The following is a 27,188-nucleotide window of genomic DNA, read 5'->3' as shown; positions in this document are numbered from 1 at the left end:
TTTTTTATAACGTATTGCTTAAAATTGAACCTTTTTTTAAATAAACTAAGTATTTAGTAGATACATTTTCGATAAGGTATTGCAATAGTTGACAATCGCTTTGTAATTTTAGTAGCAAAAATGTTAAATATAAACTGTAAAAACTCATTTCATACATGCACTTTAGTTTTAGTACACCTGCATTAGCTAATCTTTATTGCTTATTTATTAGGATTTTAATTCATTATACTCACTTCACTTTTTATTACACATTTATTCAAACGAAATACGCACTAAAAGTGAAATTTCCCACAACAAAAAATTGTTTTATTTAAACAAAATATTAGCAACCGTTTTTAATTCGAGCGCCGTGTTCAAACTGGCGAGAGAAGAGCCAAGAAAATCCAAAGTGGACAGGTTGTTTGTTAGCTTTTGGTCGTTTTTTTCACACATTGCTCGAGTTTGGGAGCGAGAACTGCTGCTCAAAGTGAAAATTATCAAAATTTAATATGCCAACCGCTCCGGATCTTCAGTCATTCGTAACGCGGGCCTCGAGCAGAACAGACGGATTATTTTTGGATTACGGTCACAAAGGATTACGCGACAAGGATACGCGATGAGGGAGCTCTTGATTTATGCATTTGTTTTGACGGGCTTGTTTTACTTTTCCGAAGGTAAACACAACCTGAAAGTGATTCAGAAAAATTCAAAAAAACAAATATGGTTTTTAAAAAAGTGCTCTGGTTTATCGAAAAAAATAATTATTAAAAACTGTGGTTATAAACTTAGTTTTTAACAAAAAAATATAAACTTTTTAGTAAAATTAACTAATATACCTGTATCATTTTTTCCTTTTCATAAAATCTTTTAATCTTTCCGGTCAAAGGCAAACCCTGCCCTGAAAAGACACGCCCCCACAAGACCCGCTGCGACGCCTTCTACAAGTGCCGGGAACTGCCCTCCAACTCCCATGTGTGGATACCCGTAAGATGCACAAAGGGATTGGTCTACGAGTCCAGCCTCAACAGCTGTGTCCTGCCGGGCGAGGATTGGGAGTGCCTCACGCCCAGCGAACTGAGCTCCACCGAGAATCCCAAGCCAGATTCGGATATATTAATTGTGAATGACTTGGACGAGGCGGGCTTACTGTTGAGTGAGTCTGATGACAAGCATGATGGAACCGTGGAGATTGTCCTGGACTCCATGCTGAGCAGTGAGGAGGAAGAGTCCAAGGGAAAGAATAACCAAGTGGAGGACCTCTCCTCAAGCCACAATTTCGACTCGAGTGGCGATGGTGAATTGGTGGATCTGGAACCTCCCCGTCCGCAGCCGAAGCCCGAAACCAGGGAGGAGCCAAGTGAAGAGCATTTGGAGCACAGGACGGAGGTGGATAAGCTGAAAACCGAACTGACCCAGGCGGCTGCTGTTAGTGAACTGGCCAAGCCGGGGTCACCCATAGATCCCAAGCTGACGGCCCATTTACAGAGGCTATCCCAACTGATAGATGGACTGCAGCAGACCTACCAGAAAACGGATAAGCCCCAGACGGAAATGCGTCCAGATCAGTTGAATGCCTTCCTCGCCCACTTTGACATCAAGAATCGTTACGAGATGATGAATCCCATGGAGACTACAACTCCTAGCACAACCACCACGGAGCAGCCGAAGACCACTCCCAAGCTGCCACAACCTACATCGAATAAGACGCGCCTGCAGGAGCACCTAAGTCACCATCGCATGGAGCCGGAAACCAAACTAATGCTATCGAATTCCTTGCCCTTTTCCACCCACAGCACTGGTCCCGGTCAGGGTTACGCCAATTCCCAGATTGTCGTGAATCGTCCCGAAGGATCCGTGATGTTTGCCCTGCCCAATAACTATGGAATGAGCCAGGAACAAGGAGCTTACTCCAACCATCATGCGCCACAGAGTCACGAGTATAGTGACCACGAACCAAAGATTTCGGAGGATACTTTGAAGACGGTCCTGGAGCTGTCGAAGCAAATGATAGCCGCCCAGAATCTGCCAAAGGTTCTGCCCAATCCGGGCTACAATGGTGCTTACTACCAGCCCATATTGCAACCGGTTTTCGTTTCACCTCAAGGCCATCCTTTCCAGCAATACTACGGCATCCCACCACCTCTCAATCCACACAACATGCAGCACAAGAAGCACCATTCCGGAGGAGGCGGGTCATCCAGCGACGGCTACAATAAACCAAGTACCACCATTATACACAATAACGTGATACCCGTACACCTGTCCGCTACCAGCTCCGGAGAGAAGGAGGTCCTGGACACCTACGGCAATAGCTTGGGCATGTATCCCAGTATGGACAAACACGTGACCCCCAATCAGGAGTACATGACCACAGCCAGACCTGTGTCGGTCACCACCGTGGCCAGCACATATTCCGGGCAATACGGTTCCCAGACCCCCTTCGCCAGTGACTACACGTTGACCACGCCCCGGCCCTTTGAACAACAGCCCTCAGCCGCCACAGTGGCCAACTACTACACTCCAAGTCCACATCTGGGGGAGCACAACGCCAATAGGGTGTTCCAGGCCACCGAATCGTATCCGGGCATGAATATGCCCAGGCCAATGGACATGTTTCCGGGACAAATCGATCCGGATAGGGTTAACATACGACCCAATTCGCAGAAAATCGAAAGCATCGAAATGATGGACGACTACCAGAGCGGGTCTGGAAATGGAAATGGAAACGGGAATATGAATGGGAACACTCTTCCTCACGTACTGACCTACAGCAGCGCGAATCTGGGCAGCGACATGAGCCAGCAATTAGCACCTATGGGCGGCTATTTGGAGCAGCATCATCTTCAGAATCACCACAGCAATCATCACCATCCGTACATGCCACGACCCACGATGAGCAGTAGTATTTATAGCGATTCCGATGGTAATATGGAGATGAGCATGTTCACGGGTAGTCCACAAATGCTCCCTCCCAAATACCCTGGAAAGCACTCCCCCCCTGGCCAGCTGGTCAACTTTAACGGTAACTTCATTAGCCTGGATGTCTTCCAAAAGTCCATACTCCCACTGATGACCAAGTCGCCGGGAGGATTCAGTGATCTGGGCAACGTGGAGGTGATCACTTGCCAGGCAGGTGTCCGCCAGCCCAACCAAACGGACTGCACACGCTACTTTGTTTGCTCCAAGAAGGACGGCAAGGTCCTGTCCTACTCCTGCCCACCGTACACGGCGTTCAACAAGCAGACTAGGATATGCGATGCTCCGACCTATGCCCAGTGTGGCAGTGTGATGCCTGCTTTCAGTGGCTACACCATCGATACCAACCGGCGGCTCCAGATGGAGGCTATCAAGATGCTGAGCGAGGCCAAAAGGCGGCAGGAGGCGGCGCAGAAGGCCCAGAGCCTAGCCAATCTCCTCCAGCAGTATGGCAGCCAAACGCCACAGGCTTCACCGGGTATATCCTCGAACATAGAACAGGATCCGGTGGACTCGTACGTGGTGAATCTCCCGGAGATCAATCTATTAGCCACCACGAGCACCACCAGCCGGCCCACCATTATCCAGGCCGGCAGCTTTAGCGGTGGCCTCAGTGCGAGTAGCAGCATATCCTCGGCGCCTGCCAAGAAGCGGAAGTACTACTGCAAGGAGGGCGACAAGATCCCGGATCAGACCTCCATTTCCAGCTACTTTGTTTGCTACAAAAACGCCCAGGGCCAGATGAAGGGCCACAAGATGAGCTGCTCCAAGAGCCTGCTCTTCTGCCCCAAGACTCTGATGTGCACCCTGGCCTCCAAGTGCACCGACTAATCCCGCGGAGTACTCTTCCCCACACACATTTGCCACCAAAAGTTACTTTGTTTAGCCTCTAAGTTATTTATTCTAATTTTAGTTGAAAACCGAAACGAGACCATTAAAATTCTGTAAAAAAAAAAGTCATACAAAATCATGTGTGTTATTTATTTTGGGAAAGTTCCACGGCTTGTTCTAGACCAAGTAAGACCTTGCCCTTCCGGTTTTTGGGGCTGTGGCAGTAGCTGGAAAAACTGACCTTCTGAAATGACTCCGAACGTGATATATGCCAGGCGGTCACCGAAAATCCAGGAGCGGAGTTAAACAGCAGGGGGGACTCTACAAAATCTACAGATATTTTTTAGCTTAAAATTATATAACAAAATTCTTGCCCAAAGGTCATTGAAAATAATATAATACTTAGCCTTTTGCTTACAAATCACTTAACAAATTCCCACCTAAAAATTATTCAAATAAACATTTAAGTTATTTTTATACTTCAATACGCTACTGTTTCATATTTTTTGGGGAAAAAGGTTTTCACTTTTTTAATGTCTCCATGAAGCTTTTACTTGTTTATGTTTTCGAGGGCTATCTCAGCCAAATGGTTATTATTACATGAAACAGTTGACATTTACGCTCGTGCAGTGGAGATCTAGTTTAATTACCAACTCATTAATGTGGCATTAAAAATGAGTGCAAATGTTGAGAGCAAATATTTAAATAAGTCGTTGACCGGTTGGAAATTTGTTTTTGGGGCTTGCTATGACATTTCAAGTGCTTTAGTTAAAAAGGAATAAAAAGGTATAAACCTCTTAAGACAAAATTAGTAAGGCTACTATTTAGCAAAGTATATACCCTTTTACATCTCAGTTCATCTCATAAACTTTCTTTTCTTGACTTTCCTTAGATTCTTGAGCTTCACTTTCTGCTGAAATATTACCCAACCCTTGAAGATGCTGCCCTGACCCTGTCCGGAGAGATTTCCATTTTAAGTATATTTTTTTGGCGCGTGTTTCTCGCTAGAAAGTGACAGTAGTTTGAGCGCACTTCTAGATAGACCTCCACTTTCTCCTTCAATCGCATTCAAGCCCTTCCTGCTCGCACTACTAACACTATCAATGCACTAACAAATACTCTAATTAGTTGCTAATAATTGTTTAGTTAGTTGCACACGCACTGGATGGATGAACACGCGCTTTTCAGACGCCTAGAAATTTTCGAATGGACGCCTGTAATTTGTCACTCACGCTCCTCCCAACTCTCACTGGTATGTACATATCACATATCTTTTCATGGAAGACCCCGAGCTCATAGATATGCAGGTTTACCACTAAAAATATTTCCAGGCACTTGCATAACCCAACCTGAGATCATTGACTTTGGGACCTTTCGGTAACTTGGCGAAGAAAGTTTCCGGTTTCCCCAAAAGACATAAAAATGTAATTATAATGTGGTTAATATTTTTGATCCAATAAAAACACTTTTAACCTCCGTTCTAAACAGTTGTTTTTTATTTTATTAATTTTAACCATTTTGAACCATAGCTTTTTTCTCGGATCGACTGATATAGCTTTACAGTTCTCTCAACAACTACAATTCCATTAGGTTTACTAAATATTAAATTGTTTGATTTGATTCTAGCTTTGCTTTGGATTTTCAACAACATTTAAGAACTACAATACCATTCAACATTTGCTTCCACATATTGCTTATAGAGAGCACAGCGGGCTAGTGGGATTAATTCTAATTTGTGCCAAGATTTTGGCAAAACTTTGTTTTTTGTTTTGGGTTTTTCGTTAGAAGAAATGCATTTTAACATTGCTCTTTTTGTGAATGTTTCGATTTTGTAACGTTTACAATTAATTATTAATTAAGTACAGTATACTACAGGGATTTAGTTTTCGTTTTCGATTTGTTTTTTTTTTTACACAGCACATCTAACAATTAATTAAAGTGGCTTTTGGTTTTTGGTTTCGATTTTAATGGCTACTTATTCTTGTTGGTTACCGAATTGGTAGTTAAAAGTTTATCCCATTTACGCTTAGGTTGCATTAGTTTATAATACAATTATCACATTCCTTTTGATGATGATATATATTCAGTTTTAATTTGCATTTTGACTTTTGGATTTTACAACTACGCTCGCTACGCCGGCTAATCCGCGACTATTATTGCTTAACGATTTTTGGATTTACCACAAAGGGGATAATACTAATACTAGTAATAATAGTAATAATTTTGGGCTCTCTAGGCGGCACAAAACAAAACCGAGGCAACGCAGGATTTTAATGGCAATTTATCACTAGGCGGGGCTTACGGACTAGTTTCACTTAGTTTCTAGCACTAGACACTCAAAGCGCACAGAGAGAGGAACACAGTAGCAGTAGCAGACAAAAAGCAATGAGATGGCCATCCCAGGGTGGTCCTAGACCATCCCGAATCCCTCGCTGCCCTCGCTGATGGCCAGCAGCAGCGACTTCTCGAACTGCTCGTAGCTCTCGTAGTCCGGCAGGCACAGCTGGTTGAAGCTGTAATCGAAAAACTTTATCCATTATACTGTTTCAAAAATGGGGAAATTAGCCAACTAGTTCACCCACCAGGTGTGCGCCGTGGGCAGGTTGCCAAATGTGGGCGCCGCCGTGATCTGAAACTGCGGATTCAGCTCCTGGAAGCCACCGGGCGGCAATTGAGAGCAGCCCGTTGTGAATTGCAGCAGTCGGGCCATCTCCGTCTGGCTAAAGTTGCTCACTCCGGCCCAGAACCAGGCCAGAACCCGTCGGAATTCGGCCGAGTTGCCGTTGGCAATGTGGTGCGACTTAAAGTCACTGATGGAGTACTCCCCGGTGCCGCACATGAGCAGCTACAATGGAGGATATACTTAATATTTAAAATTAATCCTTAAAAATACCAAACTCACCTCCAGTTCGTTCTCATCGAAAATGCTGAGTAGATTATCAGGTATAATGGAGTTCAGGCCCTTAAGAAAACTGTCCACCTCATCCTTCACACTGTTGCAGAGTCGCTGTTGGGCCAAAGCGTCCAGATACTGGTTCTTGCTGGCATTCGTCACCCGAGTCCTGGCCCCATTCGGGATCAGTTCAATGGTCTTGCTCAGCTGCCCGCTGCTGGCATCGTACAACTCCTCCACGAAGTACAGCTCCAGGGTGTCCGTGGCGTCCAGGTCTGTGTCCAGAATGTACTTGATCTTTGACAGATACAAATCCGGGTCATCTTGTTCAAAGTACTGGAAAGGAAGGTATTATATTGATGATATAAACAGAATCTATATCCTTACCTTATAGTGCACCCTCAACCCGATCAACTGAGCCAGAAAGGAGCGACTGAATCGTGCCCTCACCAGCTGGCGATAGCTTCCTCCCAGAGCACTCTCGAAGAGGCACTTGCCCACCATCTTGCCGGCGAATTCAAAGTGCTTTAGTTTGAGATGAGCCGGTCGCGTTGGATTCGGATGGACCAGCGCCTGGTGCTTATCGTGGAAGGTGCAGAAGAGACCGCCGCGGGCGTCGAATAAGGAACTGCACACCAGTTCGAACCACTCCCGGCGGAGGCCGCCCCAGTCAATGCCCTGCTCGCCCTGGAAGGTCACCTCGAAGTTGCCGCACCAGTCAGACACCGAGAAGCCCTTGGTGGCCTTCATGCTGCTCTCCAGGATTTTATCCCGCTGCACCTTCAAGGCCATCTTCTCGTGGTAGTAACTGGCATGAAACTTTCGCACCTCGTGGTAGAAAAAGTCCTGCTTATCCTTGAACGTCTCTGAGCCGCCGATGTTCTTCAGCAGAAAATGTGTGAAGGTGGCCGCAATAATATTCCGATCCTTTGAGGCCAGCTCGATCTTGGGCTGGGCCCCATCATCGATGATGAATACTGGACCGTGCAACTGGGAGACCAGCTGCGGCAGAAAGTGGAACTTGGTCGAGGGACACAGCCGGAAGGTGGCGATCCTCTTTGGAATGAATTTGAGTATCATCTCCTTAATGGTCACCTGGAAGATCAGAGAGTTCTGAGCCCTCGCCTTTCATGGGATAGCATTGCAGCGCCTGGCTGCCCACTCACCTGCTTGGGTCCCACATAGCAGAGCACCTTCCTTGGCTTGCTCTTGGCCACTCCGAAGATGCTCAGCAACTTGGCCTCATAGCAGATATTGTGCTTCCTCGAGGCGATGTTCTTGTGCACCAAGGTGGTGTCGCTGCCTGAGGATTGGGGGTTACTACTAGCTCTTGTGGATTAAATCGAAAAACTTACTACTTAGTACAATGATGTCGAAGTCTCCGTTTGGCAGCTGCTGTTCCCGGTAACTGATCACCGCCCGGAGGCACGTTGGTTCCGGAAACAGGGCTGTGACCGACACCCGGGAGTTGACCTTGTCGTAGGCAAAGGTAATGGCATGCTGCAGCTTCTCCACCGCCACTCCGTGGAGGTCATAGACGGCCACTTGGTAGCCCTACAATTTCCATAAAATATACTCCCCTATCGGATCAGTTATCGGATCATTCTCACCTGTAGAGCCTCATCCGATTGGTTCTGATCGAAGAGACAGGAGTTTCCGAACTCATCCCGCGGCTCGATGTGCATCAGGGTCGGGGATCCGGCACAGCAGATGACCGTGCTGGCCGGGCGAATAAATCGCGATCGCCGGGCGTCGATGGCGCCGGGCAGGAAAGATCGCAGAAAGGGTGAGCCGGCGATGTGACTGACTCCGATCAGCACCGAGATCTTGTACTGACCAGCCGTGCGGACAGTGAATTTCACCTTGGCAATGTTGGCGTTGTTGGGATCGGTGGAGGAGCCCAGCTCGCTGATGGTCACCACCTTGCGGGTGCCCTCGGTGACCTCCACGAAGAACTGATCCGTATCACAGATGGGGTAGGGCTGGCCGTTGCGCTGGAAGAAGCGGACCACGAAGCACATGGTGCCGCCCACGCAGGCCGGATCCTTCCAGTCCCACTGGACCTTGCAATTGGCGGGCAGCAGATACTTCCCGGTCACATACTGCAGTAGGGAGTGCCGCGCCTCTGGGGCAAGAGCTGGCTGCGTCATGGCAGCCAAGGTGACCAGGCCTGCAACAGAAACGGAGACCACCAGCATGCCACCCCATGTCCAGGCGTCCTGGTGCTGGCTGCTCTTGACCACCGTCGACCAGAGCTGTGCCTTCAAGGCGTCCAACTGGGCCTTGGACGTGGGCAGGTTCTGCCGGGCACTGGACCACAGTTGCCAGTCCTTGCCGAGGATCTTGCTGGCCCGCGAGTCCTCCAGCCAGTAGACGTCCTCCAGGGAGGCCACCTCCACGGCCAAGAGTCGTTGGTAGTGATGCTGCAGCCGGTGCTCGCGCAGCCACTCGCGCAGGATCAGCTTCTGCTGCAGATGCAGTGCAGCACGTTGCAGTCGCTGCTCGTCCAATGGTGGCAGCTCTGGCAGGCGCTCAGGATCGCCGCAGCTTGACAGGGACGAGATGCCTGCAAGGAAAAAGGATATTTTTTAAACTCCAGTTGAAGGAAAAAAGAAAATAAACTTTATTATAAGGAAAAGTTGCATTCCTTTTAGCTTCGCGAATGGCTCTTAAGGTGAATCGTAAATAGTGGCCAACTTTTCTGGTAATTGAGTTTAATGGCCAAAGTTTTTGAAAACTTTTCCATCATCATGTCAACTGCCGCTGACTTTCCATCCAGCCACCAGAACCCAGCTACCAGCTGGCAGCCAATGGTGTCTAAAATAACAGGCCAACTAAGTAATTTGGCCCGGCGACTACGTCAATGTCATAATGGTCGTTGTTATAGTCCGCCCCTGCCCTCGACTCCCTCCTGCCGTTCACCTTGGGCCAACTACCAATCAATTATATTTCAATTTTGTATGACTTAACCAATGCCAGACCGAAAATAGCCTGGTAGAAGGGAACCCAATGCGTCGCCTGTCGCTTATCGTTGGCTAAAATCGGAACCGGAGGAGGAGTTGCCGCTATCACATTAACCCCCTAAATCCCCCGGCTCCACAAGGCTCAACCCTGCAGTGCCTCCACCTCAAAACCCCAACTCAATAAGGCGAAAAACTTTCATTCGCTATTATTGTATTTTACTTGGTGTAACTTTGACTTTTTTCCTGCCGCATAAAAAAATGAAGTGGGTGACAGGGCTGAAGGGCTAAAATGGTAAAAAATGGAGGTATAAATAAATAAAAAATAGGAGTAAGGACCAAGCTGGTGGTATGCTAAGTAACTACCAAGAAAAAGAAATAGAGTGGCAGTGAAGGAGAAAATAGAAAATTATTGTTAAAATATTCATGAAAAATATTGTTGGCTCTTTTCCCGAGAAAACTAACTTTAGTTTTCAAGAGAAAACTATGAATGAGGAGCTCAATTATTAAAGAAGTTTCCAGAGAATTCATAATCAAATATCCGTAGAATCCAATTCAAATCCCAACCAAAGAATATAGACCCTCGGGTCAAGTCAAAGAACCAGCTAGTTAGACCCGAGTTTAGACCAGAGCATTTAAGCCCAGTTCTCCCACTACGCACACCGCAAAATCCAGCTAAGCCAGAAGGAAAAACTGGCTTTCGTCCTGGGACTGACCGACCAGGCTAAACCACAAAACGAGTAACGTGCAAACGAACCCCAGACCAATTGTGGTTATTTTTTTAGGAGGTCCTTTTTTTGCTGGCCCCTCGGAGGTGGGGAAGAAAGTACAAATAATAGAATTTATCGTGGAGGAGGCCGATGGTTAGTGGCCAAGCAAATATGGTAGGGCAACGTTTGCGTGCCTGACATTCGAAAACGAATTCATTTCGTTACCAATTTCATTCGTTTTTTTTCCAAAGAGCACCTCCCTAGCAGTCCCTAGCAGGCTGTTCATATTTCGCGCGAAACGAACAACTTCCGTTTGATTTGAAAGCCCCGATATAAATACGTATATTTGTGTTGGCCGAAAAAATGCCTGAAAAGTGAAAAGTGCCAACAATGGAAAGTAACTTTTCCCATTTCTCGCCCTTCACTCTCATTTCTTTTCGGGCCCGTCCCTAATCTCGGGTTATTTGTATAATTAAAGTATTTCCATTGCATATTTAATGATGGCACTGGCAGTGGCAGTGGCAGTGCTGCAGCAAACGACCTTTGGCCCCTCTGGCTGAACAGGAATTACTAATCGGTTTTAATTAAGGCCTACAGAGCAGCGGATTACGCCAAGGGGTGATGCCGGAATGGGGCGAAAATATTGCTGGAAAAGTCAGCACACAAACAGAGGAAAACCAAAGGAAGCTCCGCTTCTTTTTCGCTAAATGAAAATGCCTTCTGAAGGTTAAATTCGCGTCGCGCAGAGACCATGATGAGGATTATCATGATGACGATGATGATATAGACGATGATAAATGTCAAGTGGGGGGGAGGTCGAAGGGCAGCTGGAATGAATGATGAGGCTGACTTTTGACAGTTGAAGCAGATATGATGTGGGGGAGGCAGGTAAATAAATGTCCTAAGTGACTAAGCCAACAGCCCGAAATAACACCCAAAAAGGACAAAGCTGCCAAAGAGGATAATTCCTTGATCAAAAGTTACTTAATGACTTGAAAATAAAAGTAATTAAAAGAGCTTAGTATATCGTAGATGGATTTTATTTGATAGGAGAAACGGATGAAAGTATAGGAATAAAAATATTATCAAGATTGTTTTGACATTTTTTCCTTTTTTTAGATAAAAGCCAAGTAGGCGTATACTTGATATTATTTTCAATTAAATATATATCAAAAGTCACCCTAGTATGAGGTATGAGAGGCAGCCTAAGGGTAAGTATTCTATTTTAAGCAAATAAATTAATAAAATTTTGAGAATATATGCAGGAAGTTATATTTAAGTATGAGGCAATAGTAGTACTAGTAGAAGTTCTTAATATTTTGTTATTTTATTAAAAAAATTTATAAAAAATAAATGCCCTTTGCTTTTAATAGCTTCAAGCTATTGTTTAAGGTATTCCTTACCCATTTTCTCACCAAAACACAACTTCATCTCCACCAAGGGAAGAGTCTTCCCCTTTGTTGACTTCAGAACACCACCAACTCTGATATTTGATATGATCATTTCGATTTCATAGTTGGTGATATCATCGGATTGGAAGCCCCGATAGGTGACATAGCTGCGGATCAGGATCAGGTCCGGTCTCAGTGCGGCATCTTGAGGTGTGCATTGCAGCTGACCCATGTGGATGGAAATGGGGGCCTTTTTGGTTTGGTTTTGTGTTAATTTTGACAAACAACTCAAAGGATGTACTTGCTGAATTTCGAATTTTGCCAAGTAATAAAGGAGACTTCTCCCTCCCCGTCTCTTAAGCTCCTAGGTTTGCTCATTAGGATGAGAACGAGAGCGACAGAATGGCAGAGTGCTAAGCAAATATTTGCCGAACGAGCCAACTTGGCCTATTAGCCAAAGGACCGGAAAGTTTATGGCCCTGTTCTTGGGGTATAAGAGTTTTTAAAAAGTTTAAAATTCTTAAATAAAAAACTAAATCTTTATTTAAGGAATTTAACTTTAAAGAACATATTTTAACAATTTTGAAGCGTGATGTTTTCTCATCGTGTCTGCCTTTTTTTATGGCAAGCATGGAATGATTCTGCTGTTTATTGTTTGCTTTCCAACTGTCTGCTCGGCATTCTTCTCTTATCCTTATTTTCCCCTGAAATCCTTTCGCCTTTCACCTCTGTAGCCCCCTTACCTCCCCCGCCTGTCTGTGCTTTCCTCCATTGTTATTCCTGCATTGTTGTGCTCTTTGCTTTATCCTTTTTTTTATCGATTGTTCTCCAACATGGAGGCTGCAGAAATTACAATTTGAATGACATTCGATCGCACAGAGGAGCTGGTCCAGAGGATGGCGGTGCAGGGGTGCTGAAGGAGGAAGCCAAGCGATTAAGGTTGCCACAACAAAAGCCGCAATATTTTCCTTAGCCCCCCTTATGCCCCAATCCGCCAGCAACGCGCCACTGATGTTTCTGCTTTTGTGTTTGTTTACCAAAGTGAAAAATGATAAAATTGCCAGCTTCATCTTCCACCGAGGACATCCTGTGTGTGCCACTCGCCCACTCGTTTTCTACACTACACTAGAAGAAATTATACTTAGGGGTTAATTTTAAATCTTTAAACTATAGTTTAGGTCAAGTCCTTGCAGTGAAAAGGCTTGTAAACAAGGCCTATGTAATCATACCAATTTTCTTTATATTTTTTTTATGAATAGACATTTTCTCAGTGTCCTTTAAATCCTTTCATGGTTGAGAAATATTTCACCAGTTAAAGAAAACCGGGCGAGAGAACAATGTCCGCTGACTGCACTCGGCAGCTGCAACAAATTCATCCACAAATATTTCATCTGCTTACAATAATTTATGCTGCTTGTCTGCAACCGACAAGCAAGCTGGCCAGATCCAGCAAGTAGCAGAAAAGTGGCATATAAGCAAAAGTTGTGGGTGCGAGAAGTATTTGCATATTTAATTTAAAATAAAGCGTACTCTTTGCTTACTTACAGAGAAACACACTCATATATATGATATATATATATATAAAACACTCACCCTGGTCCTGCCACACTTGCCTCAAGTGGCGGCATAAATTCAAATGCCACTTTGGCAACAGTCTCGGCAAATTACGTATACGCAGTGTAGGCACACAAACGACAACAGTCACCGAGCTCTGCTTCTCGCTTCCACTTCCTCTGTCTTTCTCCATCTCTGTTTCTCTGTGTGGGCTCTCGAGGGGTCTCATAGCCCTCATGAAGCCCCACCACCCTGCGCCCCTGACTGCTTTCAATATAAATTTCGCAATTTAGGGGAATCTGTAGCCAAAATACTATATGCGAACCAACTGCAGTTAGATGTGTGTTTGCGACGTGAAAGTGTTTATATATTTACACTATCTCCGACAAGCACACATATAGGTAGTATTTATTTGCTTTTGCTGGTCTTGCAATTCAAAGGATATTTTCCGATGGAGCAGTAAACGCTTCAAGTTTAGATTGTAGACCAAAATTCACAAAAATTAAATTTTCCATGCAATCGCCTTTGTCAATATACAGCGAATTCTCAAAAGAAATACCTTAAATGATTCGTAGAACGATTTTCATTCAAGAAGTTTTCTTATCTGAAAACAAACTACCCCTTGAAAAAACCGAGAATGGCATGAAATGCGCATTTTTACACTTCTGAAGGCTGTATTTTGGCCGTAACCTCTCCGATTCTTAGGCGGATTACATTGAATTAATTGTGGATAGATTCTACACGAATATGCGTTTAAATGTACAAACCAACATTTTTTTAAATTTTTTGTCAATTTTTCTGGGCATTTCCCTTGAAAAATCGGAAGAATGCCTGAAATGTGTATTTTTACACTTTCGAAGCCTTTTAATTAATTGTGGATTGATTTTTTATCAATTTTTGTTAAAATATACTATTTAATTTTTTAAAAGATTTTTTGTCTGATTTTCTGGGCATTACCCCGGAAATTCCGGCAAAATTCATAAAAAACGTCTTTGGATACTTCAGAAGCCTTTATCTCCCATCCCAAACCCATCCGATTCTCAAGCGCACAACCATAAATGATTTGTGGATCGATTCTACACGATTCGGCGTTTAAATCTACAAACCAAAATTTTTAAAAACTTTTTGACATATTTTCTGGGCATACCCCTTAAAAAATCGGAAAAATGCATGAGATGTGCTTGCAAAGGGAATATCTTGTCCAAAACATATATCTTGTTATATGTTTTAAAAGCTACAAGCTAATTTTGTTTTTTAAATTTTTTCCTAAATCTTTTGCAAAATATTTTCTATTAAATGCCGTAAACCATAGTTGTATCGATTCTTTTAAAGCTTCAACCATTCAAAAAAAAGCCGAATAGAGTCCATCTCAAATCTGGGAAATATCTAGACAGTCCTCAACTGTCGTTGGCATGAAAACAATTTCATTTATCTGGGAAAAACATTTCTTTCCCATTATGCACATGCTTGCCACACACACACACTGAACTTGCACAGCCTTGGCCCCCGGGGAGCGACAGCAATAGAGAGGGGAAAAGAGACAGAGGCAGTGGCCAGACACAGGAAGTGAAAGAAAAGAAGCCATCATCACATCGTTTTGCCCCCCCTGGGCTGCAGTTTTCCTAAAAGCCTGGACTGACAAAATGAGCGTTGCAATAAAATTTTTAAACACTCACACTTTGCGGGCAAACATTTGGACAGAGACCTGGGGCCTAGGGAGGAAGAGGCAAGGTGTTGCCATAGAAATTGCCTGCAAATGATGCCACAGAGGAGAAACTGAGGCAGGAGCTCACAAGACGAAGGATAACAAGGTCCTTACTAGGCGACAAGGTAAAAGGGGCAAGAAAATAGGCTGTAAAAGGCCAAGTTAAGCTGTGAGCTGAGAAGAAAAGCGATTGCACTTAGAGAAAATATTAATACTTTTATACTTTCTAATATCTACACTTTGAGATGATGTTATACCATTTTTTCTCAGTGAAGGATAAAAGCTAGACAAGCGGTCTCATCTTGCACTTTTGACTGGAACCTTCTTTCGGCCATCGACAAACTAACCGCAGCTGTTGCACCTGTCCTCGTCCCTAACCTCCACCCCCTTTTGGAACATGCTCCTTTTTGGCTGCTTTACATTTTTGTGGCATCCACAAGTTTGCATCTTCCTCATGCGGGCAACCCGCACAAGCCGCATGGCCAACTTTGAAGGCAAACAGATGTTTGGCAACCTCCCTAGCCCTCCCTCCCTATCACAGGATCACCACTGCCCCGCATCCTTTCGTCCTGGAGGCGTGACATTAAATGTCGCTTAATTTGAGTGCCCCTTGGCAGCAGGAGCAGCGCCAGCTGGGCCAGATGGGTATGGGAATGGAAATGGGAATGAGAATGGTGTGTCGTGGCAACATTTGGCGCTGCGGGTTGCCTGGCTGGCTGCATTAGAAGACCGCAGATGGTTGGGGCCAAAAAAAGTAGAGGGAAATGCATCAGCCAGGAGCATAATTCACACTCTGGAATGTCAGATGGATGAGTGAGTGTTGTCGGGGAGAGGCTGCAGAGTGCTTTGCAAGAATTCTCGAAATTCCCCAGGACCAAGGAGACATCACATGAATAGTTTGCTTTTACAATTTTGTAATATATTGATTTATAATTGAGTCAGAAGAGGGGATGCCAAAGCAAAGGAATTTAATCAAATGACTTGAATTTAATAAAAAATAATTTAATTTAATGGCTTTAATGACTTGATGAGATTTTCATTAAAAACAGGCCATTAAAAATCATAGATTTAAAACAAAAATATAAAAAGCCAATTATATAATTACATAAACAAGCACCACACTGTTTACTTCAAATGAATATAAAATACCTCATTGTTATGCAATTGCAGAACTTTTTATTTATGATATTTCATGTCTCATTTATTCCGAATTCGGCCTATTTTCTAGCGCACTTTGACAAAAAACCCATTCAAATGCAATTTCGATTGTTGAATTAAAAGTCATTACAGCTCTCTGGCCATCGGCGTACAATTTATGTCATAAATATGCATTTTGCACAATTGTTATGCAAACAACCAGAACTCTGAACTACAGGCCCCTCTTAACCTACTTCCTGCGGAGCGAGAGCGAGAGAGACACCATAAATTCTATTATTTATTCATTAATTTAAGGCCCGACCAGGCATGAACTTAATCACAATTTGCACTCTCCGACATAATCGCAGTTGCCATAGTTTCGTTATTTGATTTCTGGTCTGTTTCGGGCAATTTAATTAAGCTCCGGCTCCGGCTTTTTGTTTCTAGCTGCTGGCTGGCGAAAAGCTGTTATACGTGAAAATCCACAAAAACCAATTTGCAACTTTAATGCTCACACACACACACAACTGAAAGGGGTAAACGAGGGTGAAAAATCCAACTGAAACGCCCACTGAAAGCACTGAAAAATCCACTGACATGAGCCTGCAACTTTTACCTCTGATACTCGAATTTTTTTTGCATTTTATTTCCATTTTTTTTTTGTGTCTAACTGGGTAAAGAGAAGCCAAATTGGGTTAAAACCATAATGCCAAAGTATTAATGTTGCACTTAGGGGGCGGGCCGGTAAGGGGTGTTGCAGGGTTACCAGCCAAAAACCGCAAACATGAACCGGTTTAGGTAACCCTAACACACATACACTGCAATGCATTGTGCACACTCGTTTGCATATAGTATTAGTTGCGTATGTAAGTGTAAGAGTAAGTGTGAGAGCTGTGTATGTGCTGCGCTTGGCAAACATGGCAGAAAACATTTGCCAACTGCCATCAGCATAGACTGCAATGGAGAAAGGCTTTCTCTGGGGCCTCGGCAATTAATGGCCCAAAAGGCAAAAGGATGAGAGGCAGGAAAACAGGTAACTGCAGGTGAGCAAAGGATCTAAATACCCTTGACGATTGAAGCATTTTATTTATTATTAAGCAAATATTTGTATCTATAAAGTAATTTACTAAACTATCAACATTTTTGTAAAAATATAATACAAAAATATCTCTTTATTTTTTTTGATCGATTTTTTCTATTATTTTACCCTTCAATAAATATCCTAAATGATTGAAGGATTAAAAAAAAATTGAATACTAATTTATATATTCGTATTCGTACGAACGATATATTCGTACGATATTTATTTGTATTTTTAATTTACTATCTACTAGCAATAAAGGATTATACAATAAAAGGGGTTAAGAAATAAAAACTATACTCAGTCTCTACTGAACTATTTTAATAAAATCGATAGCTTTTATAAATATTTTAACAATAGTCGCGATAGGCTATTTATCGAAAGGAAAATTCCATGTCTTGTTTTTAAAACACTTTCAACAAAAACATATAACAATATTTTAAAATGTACTCTTTAAAGCTAACACATTCAAGCAAAAAAACGCTTGACACTCAAAAATCTATTCCCGAAAGCCACCCAAGGGCACATTTCATTTGGAATTTGCCTTCGGGGCCTCCGGGAAGCTCCTCCCTTTTGCTGAAAAGCAAACACCTGCTCACAATTATAATGCCCGACATGAGGGTATGGAAATTCAGCCAACGCAGGCTGAACATGGAACATTTTCCAAGCCCACAAAAAAACATGATATGGCCCCCTTGTCTCCCTTCTGCCTTTCCGCAAAAAAAGGATGGAAATTCGCATAAACAAATTTACACGAACGAAGCTGCAACACTTTGGCATTTGCCAATTGAAGTTTCCAGTTTGTTTTTCACCTGCGAGTGTGTACGAGTGTGTGTATGTGTGGTTGAAGGTCCTGGCTGGCAATTGTTTATGGTAGAAATTATTTACTTATTCCGCATATTTCACTTTCCAAGTTTTAAAGGCAAACGAAATAAATCAGCAAAGATCAAGTTATAAATTCTCTTTGCAATGCAAACAGTAAGGATAAGAAAAATATAAAGTAAACTCTGACTAACTCTATATATTGCTTAAAAAAATGTGTTCTTCATAGTGCCATTCAATAAGGCTTTCCTGGTTAATACGTATGACTAAAAAATACTTTTCAACCCACAATGACACTTATTGGCATTCATTAATTGGCCGAAGGAGAAACAACGAAAGTGCATTAATGCAATCATTTCTTTTCTGTCAATAAAAATGGATAAAAAAAAAGGCAATTAATCCTGTCAGAGGCATCATGTCAGGCATCATCAGTATTTAAGTGGCTCAAAAAATTAAAGGCTTTCATTTAATTGGCAGGATAATAGAGTTTAAAAAAAATAACTCTTCTTGTTTGTCACAAATTTTTAATTGACATTCTCTCACTGCCATTGGCTATTATTTCTTTTTGATGTCTTTTAAATCAATTTTATTTTTTGCAAAGCGAAGCATTGCAGATGTTGCATCACTTGGCTCGCTCTTTGCCATTTCAATTTCCCTGTCTATAACTGTTGGCCAGGCCTAAACACCACCAATACCACCGATACCCCCTCCATACTCACCGCCACAAGTACGGCTTATACATTACGTGCATAAGTGCACTTTGCTGGCCATTTGCGTTTTGCATTTCGGACTGGCTTGCCAAAGACCCCCCATTTCTGGGGGGTTATGTCATTGGCATGCAAGCCATATCAAAGAAATGAACGAATGAACCGCACTTGACTTTCGTTTTAATTAGAAATTGGAAAACTCAAAGGCAAGTCGTGTCCATGTCAGCCTCAATGTGAAGGTTAGGCAGGTTTTGGTTCTCAAGACATTAAATTCAAAAGCTACAAAACATGCTTTAAAAATTTATTAAAATTTGAAAATATTTTTTATATATTTCTGATTATTTTATATATCTAAAGCTCCATTTATTTCTTTCACTGCACCTTTATGGCCTTCTCGTATAAAATCAAATCGGAAGCATTTGAAAATGAGCGGCATATTGCGCATACGCCGCATTAGCCAAACCAAATAAGGAAACCAAATTTGAATTTGATGCACCTGGCTCAGGCGATTCCCTGCCAACCAGCCAGGTGTGTTGCGGCTTAATCGAATAACTCACCTGAGGACGATGACTGTGAATGGCGCATGGTGGTGGCCATGGCAATCGAATTAATTTCCGACTCGGGCGACCACATTCTCAACTCACTTCCTTTCGCACTTAATGTTTAAATTATTATTTTTTTTAGCTTTAATATTTTTAGTTCTTTTAAATCATGTCTGCCACTGCTCTTTAGTTTTCTTTTGTCTTTCGTTTTATTTTGTAATTTTTAATTTATTAAAAAAGTTTCGCTTGGAAAGTTTTGACATATTTCAGGCATAGCTGTGGATTACTAACGACGACCGACGGCAGTTGCCAAAGGCGGGGGCGTGGTGTTTGGTAACAAAACTCTATATATGCACACAGTGTAAAATGAATTCAAAACACTTTTAATACAAGTTGAGGAAAAGTTTTTGGAAAAAAAGGAAAACACTTGAGAAAAAATAAATTGCTTGAAAAAAAATGAACAAGTGGAAAATTTATAATGGAATGAAATGAATAGGCCAATGCCTTTGCCTTGAGGAAATTGAAAAACTAAAGTTGCCAGAAGTAGAATAAGTGAAATACAGTCGAGAACCGAAATATAAAGCTCAGGAGATTCTTCTGCTTTAAGATATGCCAGGATAACCCTAATATTCTTATAGAATCTATAAAAACATGACGGTTTTCGGAATCTACTTCTCAAAAAAGATTATTATATTTTTGATATGCACTGTAAGCGCTATAACTTTTTCTACCCCCTAATTTGGCCGTAATTCCGGCTCTTCTGCTGCCAAGAAAATGTATAAAACTTGCCAAAAGCTTAAATCAAAATGAAAGTTTATTCTCTCCATTTCCAATTCAGTTATTTTCCTCGGCACACTCTCTGTCTTTTCGCTAATCCACTGCCTTCATGACCGCCATTAGCTGGCTGGAAAAGCAGGAAAATGCTCTCTCCCCTGGCTTTCCCCGCTTTTGCCCCTCGGGGTCCTTAATTTGAAACACATTTTCAAGTGGCAAGTGCCAAATGACAGTAACAGCAACTTGCAACTAAACAACAACATCGTCGATCTGCATCCTTGAAAATGCAGAGGGGCGGGGGGTGGAAATAGCGTTTGATGGCATTGTAAACACACACACACACAGGACACCTCCTGCCACCATGAACCCACTTTTTGGCCTCAAATTGCTGTCATTAACTTGAAAGTGCAAGGAGCAACTAAAAAGCAACCGGCACAGACAATAGCTCCTTGTAGTTGTTGACCTGACAAGGACAACTATTCCAGATCTAGTATAGTTAGCTTGCCACATTGCGTGCCGGGTATTTCTTCCCCCTGTTTTTCTTATTTTTCTTTTATTTTATATATAGATACATATATGTATACAAAGTTGTTTGATGTTTATTTACACAGCTGAGACTCAATTACAGGCGAGTGTGTGATGCATGAGGAGAAGAAAGGCGATAGGGTAGTGGTCCTGCGTTGAGAGAAATTGCTGAGAACAGCTCAATAAAAACTACAAACGATTTGCGCGTGCCATCCCGACAAGGATAATAAACAAGCCAGTTGCCAGTTTCCACCAGGCAGGACAAAAACAGCAAACTGAGAGCTTGGATAAATTGACATAAACTTTCGTAAAAAGTAATAAATGTATTTGTCAATAAAAATCACAAGATTAGTGCTTCAAGTTTCAAGTAAAGATTATAAATTGACAAATATTATTTACTTTAAAGTTTAAACCAAAATAACCTTTGATATTTAATAATTTTCTAGCAGATCTCTTGAATTTTTCGCGCGCCCCATAAGTATGCTATACTTTTGTTGAATCCTCATCTGCCCTCGAAATCTTGGCCATCTCAGCAATAATCCAAGTCCCTTATACCATTCTCCGTTGAGCAATCAAATCCTGTCAGTGGCTGCCACATCGATGTGCAAAAGCCACCCATCTTAAGGCCTGGCATTAAAAAAAAAAGGAGAAAAGAAAGAAAGGAAACCTAATACCCAGCATGGACAGGGCAAATATTTATTGATGGCACTCTCGGCCCTGACAGTGGGGCAAAAACGTGAGCAAAAATTATGCGCTAGGCCACACACTAGCCCCGCCCCCTTTGGCCACAGACCTGCCATAGTCCTGCCACAGTCAATAATTTCGTAACAGGACCAAAAGGCAGGCGGCAGCTTCTCGGTGATGACGATGAACGGGAAAGGTGGCCATTGATGGCGCCATTTTTGTTTTTGTTTGTTCAACCAATATGCGATTGTATGAGTGTGTGTGTGTGTATGAATGTCCTGCAAGGATGTCTGGTAATGTGAGCTGACAAAACTTTCTCTGTGTGTCTGGGCATTTGTGTTTGTTTCAATGTGTGTGTGTGTTTACTGTCGGAATTTGTAATGAAAGTGAGCTGTTCATTTACTTTGGGGTCGCCAAGTGGCCCCCACACGTCCAATACACTGAGGGAAAATTCATTAATTAGATTATTTGAATACTATGTTGTTTACCAAAGGGTTTCTACAAGTAAAGCCAATTTAAAATATGAAAGAGTGTAATTTTTCGAGTGTTTCTCCAATCTAACTATAATTTTCCATTTCCGCTCAATACTCTGACCCTTTGTTTTGCGTGTAAAGTAAATGTTGGCTCATGCCATCCATATTTTGTTTGTTTTACGACTATCCCCCTAGCAAGAAAATAATAAAAACCCCACACACAAGTAAAAAATAGACTAGCCGCCAAGAAAAAAAGGCCTACGCTAACCATAACTTGTCACAAGTCCGGAGGCTTTTTGAGCTCTGGAGTCCTTCAGGTCGATGATACCAGTAGGGGAAAATATAGGCATGATACTGAAACTTTTATGACTACAAATTTCTTTAGTGGAAAGCCGGGTCGAAATACGAACTTTATGTTAATGCCCAGTTCTTGGGGCACGAAAGTTGCAGATGGGGCAATGACTAAGCCAGAGAGGAAGATTGAGAGACTGCGGCAAAAATTGTTGTACCTAAGGTACAGTTCGGGTATGTTGTTTTGGGAAGTCATGATACTAAAGAAGGATATTTTTTTTTAATCTCTATAGTTAATCCTTTTTACTTAAAAGTTATCTTCCTACATTTATTTAATATTTTCTTATTATAGGATATCAGTTGGGTGATACATTATCCTTTCCCCATAAACTAAGTTTTAAACTGTTTCTCCTTGTTTTTTGTGGATGCCTCTGTTGTTATGCAAGTAGAATATAATCTTTTGCGTTGAAATGCGCAAATGTTTTTTTGTTCCGCCTCATACGCTTTGTTTGCCGCCCCTCCAAGGACGCAACAAAAGCAGCCCACAATATGATAATTTCCCAAGGAAAGAGACGGCCAGGGCTGGCGAGAGCGAGATGAAACGAAACTTGGCTGCTGCATTATTATAATTGTGGCTGACAAATGCGACAAAAACAAAGAGCAGGAACAACAGTAGTAGTAGGCAGTAAACAACAAAATGTCGTCGAGGGCCATGGCAATAATGATAACTAACCGCAGAAGAGCGCCGCTACCGATGCATCCGAGACACAATAGATAGGTACAGTGAGACCAGACTAAATAAGAAGTCAAGTGCTCTATAAATTCCTCTAAATTTATCCCTCATAGTCTTAACTTCTTTTCCCCTGTCATCTATAATAGTTTCGTTTAGGAAATTACCACTGTAGATAGTATTTGTACGAGAGAGAGATGACAAAAGGCATGGGAAGGACTTCCGCTCTGACATCTTTGGCCTACATAGCGCAAGCAATTGCAACTGTTACAGCACAGAGTGAGAGAGATAAAGAGAGAGAGCGGCGGGAGCGGAAAGAAAGTGAGTGAAAGTTAGGATGGGAGGGAGGAGCCCGCAGTGAGACCTCTTATTATTTGCACATGTGTAGCTTCTGTTGTTCTTGTCTGGCTCATGGTTTTTGTGTTTCTGTTGTTGTTTGTGTGTCACTTGTGTCATTTTTAACTGCTTGCGAGTCTCCGCAGGCTCTCAGTTGGGGGATAAAAGCCTTTTAATTTGCTCAGCCGCGTACTCCAGTCCAAGCCTACACCGACCAACCCACTCCCCCCCTTCGAAACAAGCGCAATTTCCTTTTAATTTCCTTCCAGGCAGAAAAAAAAGAAAAACAAACAAACAAAATAAAACGGAAAATAAGAGAAAAGGTTTTCGAAGAAATGGAAATATTTTTGTTTGCTTTTTCTGCCTCCGACGGACATTGGTCAATGTTTACCAAACAATTATTTCCTCTTTTTGTCGCACAAACTAAATGCTTCCGACCCTATAACTGCTTTCCAGCCCCCCATCACCAGTCCTATGGGCCAATTGTGCTTTCGGCCATTTCCCTTTTCGATGGAACTGGCATTTCTGGTTTTACAGAAATATGCAAATTTTTGCCATACACATTGTTTTTGCACGAGATATTTGTGTGCCTACCTCAGCTCTATTAAATTTCTTTGCTTAAGGTCTATTTTAGGCCCCGGAAGTGAAACTAAGCGATCTGGCAGCGATCGATCAGCGCGGTTCCATGGTGTAATGGTTAGCACTCAGGACTCTGAATCCTGCGATCCGAGTTCAAATCTCGGTGGAACCTTAGAAATAATTTTTTTTTTTTTATTTTACTTTTAAATTGAAGACTGTTTATGTAAAAACGGGATTCTTATAATCATTCCCCAAATACCACTTTATGCATAATTGACCGCACAAGAACCTTTTCCTCTCGTGCTGTTAACTCATTAATTAATATGCAGGTCAAAAGTAAATGGGATTTAAAGGTTAAGCGCGTGTGTAGAAGGGGAAAATTCGAGAGGGGAAAAGGTTGGGAGATTGGGAGTTGCGACAACAGGAATTCGAGTGGACACGGAGATGGTCAAGTGCGAAGGGGAGCCGTCGAGTGTCATCAAAATTAATTGCCAATTAATTCTTTATGAGCGAGCCGATGTGTCCAAGCCAAAAATAAAAAAGGGAAAACCGCAACAACAACGACAACCATTGACAGTTAAGGAAGGACAACACAAAGACACACACACAGAACAAAAGCCTCATTAAAAACATTTGAGAAAACAAATTATAGAAAAATCATAACATTTAAACAAAATATTTACTTTTGGAAACTAAGACACTATTCTTTTTTAAAATTAATGGATCCTTGGGGAACCCCCGGAAATCGATAATCTTTCATTAGTTAATTATAATCACAATAATATGTTTATTTTTCCCTTCTGTACACGCACAGTGAGCGCTCAGAAGATGAGTCAGTCAGTTTATTTGGATAGGATAATGGAACACACGAGCCGAAACACACAACCGGAGGCGTATCCTGGCCGCTGAGGACGGGGGTCCCCATCAAATAACTGTGCACTGAAGTGTGAAGACAAAATGGGGGGAAAAACAGCTCGCCCCGCTCTCCACACACACCCTGACACACCGACACACCGACAATAAAAAATTAATATGCCAAAATGTGGAAAATTGTTCGGCGCGAAATTTGCTTTTTGTATGCATTAATTTTGGCCCATCGCGTATTAGTAGAGATTAGCTATGGATCATTAGCTCTGAGTGGAAATGATTCTGTGTGGAGTCTGTGTGGGGTTTGTGGGGCAGGAACACGTGCTGGCCGAAATAGGTTATGGTTGCCCCAAAAAAACGCGACTTTTTTCAGTCCTATTGTCCTCGGTGTCACGAAATGTTTTGACAACTTTTGCGTGAATAAAAAAATAAATAAATATGACAAAAAATTAGAGGCAAAAACTAAACGCGATAGAACACAACAAATCATAACTTTTGTGGCGTTTTTTGGCCCAATTTATTAGGCCTGATTCGGTTGGATTTTTTGGTGTTTTATTTGTTTTTGCTGTTGTACCAAAGAAAACGGGGGGAAAGAAAACGCGGCGGCTTCCCAGGCGTTTCGAAATGTGAAACCAGCGCGCTTCAACGTAAAACCAAAACTGAGCATTTAAGGACATTTACGATTGATTTTATACCGAAAGCCAGACTCCGAAAACCGAACCCGAGTGACACAGAAAACGCTCGGCACCTTGGCGAATGGAGTCGACCGTTTACGACGACCCAAAGGACTCGGTTTCGGAATGTGAAAAGCTTTTGCTGCATCCTTTAAGGCTCCGGCCCTACAAACTCACACTCCTGGAAAATCCAGCAGGTTGTTTTTTGTTTGGCGCGCTTTATTAAAATTACATTATCATTAGGCACGGCACGGCACCATGTGCTTAATTAGCTTATTTAATTATTACGAAATTTCCGAAAGCACAAAAAGGTCTGGCTAAGCCCTATACTTCATCATTATTTTGTTAATTTTTTATAGAGAAACATTCAATGGGATATTATAAGATGCTTGAGCTTTTAAAAATATTTAATTTCAAATGAGAAATACCCATGACCGTAAAGGGTTAAATAATTTTCCCGCCTTTAAGACATAGATTAGTCTATCTGTCATGTGCCTTAGCAACAACTTGTTTTTGATTTTGGCTGTTGGCCAATCATAAAAAACATGAAATATTTCTATAAATAGATGGGAGCATCTAGTCAACTTTCTCTTCTACGATCGTCTGAGAGAGTCTAAGAGCTTGAATAGAAAACTGCCACTGGGCGTGATCTTTCACAGCGGTTCCATGGTGTAATGGTTAGCACTCAGGACTCTGAATCCTGCGATCCGAGTTCAAATCTCGGTGGAACCTGATTTGAAATTTACTTTTTATTTATTTTTATTTTATTTTTATGTAATATACACATTTTGTTGGCTTATATTTTATCTATTTATTAAAAATAAAATTATAATATGCTTACAATTCCCAAGTAAAAATTTTAGATCAGTAAAGAGAAGAGCACGAACAGTGAGGTTCCATGGTGTAATGGTTAGCACTCAGGACTCTGAATCCTGCGATCCGAGTTCAAATCTCGGTGGAACCTGATCGAGTACTTTTTTTATTTTTTATTTTGTTTAAAAAAAAAAGCTACATCAAATTAATTATTTATTGAAAAAGAAATCCACAAATATTTCATCTCAGCAGTGTTGAGTCAACACGTGCGAATAAGCTGTAAAGAAAAGCTCGCCAAAGCTCAAGCCACCAACAAAATACCAGACACGTGAGAGTACATCCAAGCTAAAGAGTGGGCGGGAGAGAGAAATACTAGCAAATACAACAAATTAAAAAATATAAACAAAGGCAGAGCAATGGCATTCAACGCCCGATAAGTCCAAATGCAATGGCCCTGCATAAAATTAAATTACATTATTAATCTTAAGAAAGTCACTCACCTTTATCGCGGAACAATTGCTTGTAGGAGGACAACTGCTCCGAATCCAGCCATTCGTCAACGGTGGGCAGGGGCGGGGGGCTGTGGGGGGCGGCAGGATGCAAAGAGGACCAAATCAATAGCACTATTTTCACCAGCGATACCGTGAACATCAAACTCAGCCCCAGAGCAATTAGCACCTTCAACGAGCGTTTTAACATAATCTTCGAATCTGCGCAGCCGACTCTTTCTAATTGGTTTGGAAGTCTTGTTTTTGGCGCTGCAGCGAACAAAAACAACTATCCATTGCCCCTCACGGCAGGCAAGTTAAGCATTATTCAATTTCACTTCACAGAGTTATACTTTTTTTGTGTTTTTACTCAAAAAGGAGCTTTAGCGTGCCAAAATGCAGCAACAGTACAAAACAAAATTGCACTTCTCGAAGTCTTCCTCTTTTTCAGCTGCAACTGACAGCCTCAAACCACACACAAAAATACCAACAAAAAATACTATAATCAGTTCACAATAGCTCAGAAAAACATCTGTTTAGCAGAGACACAAACCTCTAGCAGATTCTGACACCAAGCAATTTTTGTATCACTGTTTGTTTTGTGTTCTCATATTTATATATTTTTTCACAAAAGTAAATGCGATGTAAGCATTTGTTTATTAAAAC

General features: G+C 42.1%; 2 protein-coding genes and 3 non-coding genes across 10 annotated transcripts; 4 read left to right on the top strand and 1 right to left on the bottom strand.

The window, feature by feature from the left end:
• Window positions 1-284: 284 nt before the first annotated feature.
• On the top strand, window positions 285-3,879 carry LOC108126104 (uncharacterized). Its single transcript, XM_017242548.3, has 2 exons — window positions 285-653; window positions 866-3,879. Exons 1-2 carry the CDS (start codon window positions 596-598, stop codon window positions 3,784-3,786), a joined length of 2,979 nt encoding a protein of 992 aa, XP_017098037.2. The 5' UTR covers window positions 285-595; the 3' UTR covers window positions 3,787-3,879.
• Window positions 3,880-5,260: 1,381 nt separating this feature from the next.
• Window positions 5,261-26,969, bottom strand: LOC108126019 (apoptosis-resistant E3 ubiquitin protein ligase 1). Of its 6 annotated transcripts, none has more exons than XM_017242428.3 (8): window positions 26,535-26,969; window positions 8,290-9,245; window positions 8,035-8,233; window positions 7,846-7,982; window positions 7,067-7,792; window positions 6,689-7,015; window positions 6,369-6,631; window positions 5,261-6,299 (listed from the first exon to the last, which is right to left on the bottom strand). In XM_017242428.3, the coding sequence occupies exons 1-8, from the start codon at window positions 26,731-26,733 to the stop codon at window positions 6,197-6,199; spliced, it is 2,910 nt and encodes a 969-aa protein (XP_017097917.1). In that variant the 5' UTR covers window positions 26,734-26,969; the 3' UTR covers window positions 5,261-6,196. The 6 variants fall into 6 exon arrangements, with proteins under 6 accessions (XP_017097917.1, XP_017097918.1, XP_017097919.1 ...); XM_017242429.3 differs by having other exon boundaries at window positions 7,067-7,774; window positions 26,535-26,968; XM_017242430.3 differs by lacking the exon at window positions 26,535-26,969 and adding an exon at window positions 19,304-19,550.
• Window positions 23,781-23,852, top strand: TRNAQ-CUG (transfer RNA glutamine (anticodon CUG)). Its single transcript has one exon. It is a non-coding gene; the product is annotated as a tRNA-Gln (tRNA).
• TRNAQ-CUG (transfer RNA glutamine (anticodon CUG)) lies at window positions 25,882-25,953 on the top strand. The gene has a single exon. It is a non-coding gene; the product is annotated as a tRNA-Gln (tRNA).
• TRNAQ-CUG (transfer RNA glutamine (anticodon CUG)) lies at window positions 26,114-26,185 on the top strand. Its single transcript has one exon. It is a non-coding gene; the product is annotated as a tRNA-Gln (tRNA).
• Window positions 26,970-27,188: the final 219 nt, after the last annotated feature.

The sequence above is a fragment of the Drosophila bipectinata genome, chromosome 2L (assembly GCF_030179905.1).
Source record: "Drosophila bipectinata strain 14024-0381.07 chromosome 2L, DbipHiC1v2, whole genome shotgun sequence".
Taxonomy (NCBI): domain Eukaryota; kingdom Metazoa; phylum Arthropoda; class Insecta; order Diptera; family Drosophilidae; genus Drosophila; species Drosophila bipectinata.
The sequence above is the reverse complement of the archived record's forward strand: the minus strand, read 5'-3'. Positions and strand labels throughout refer to the sequence as shown.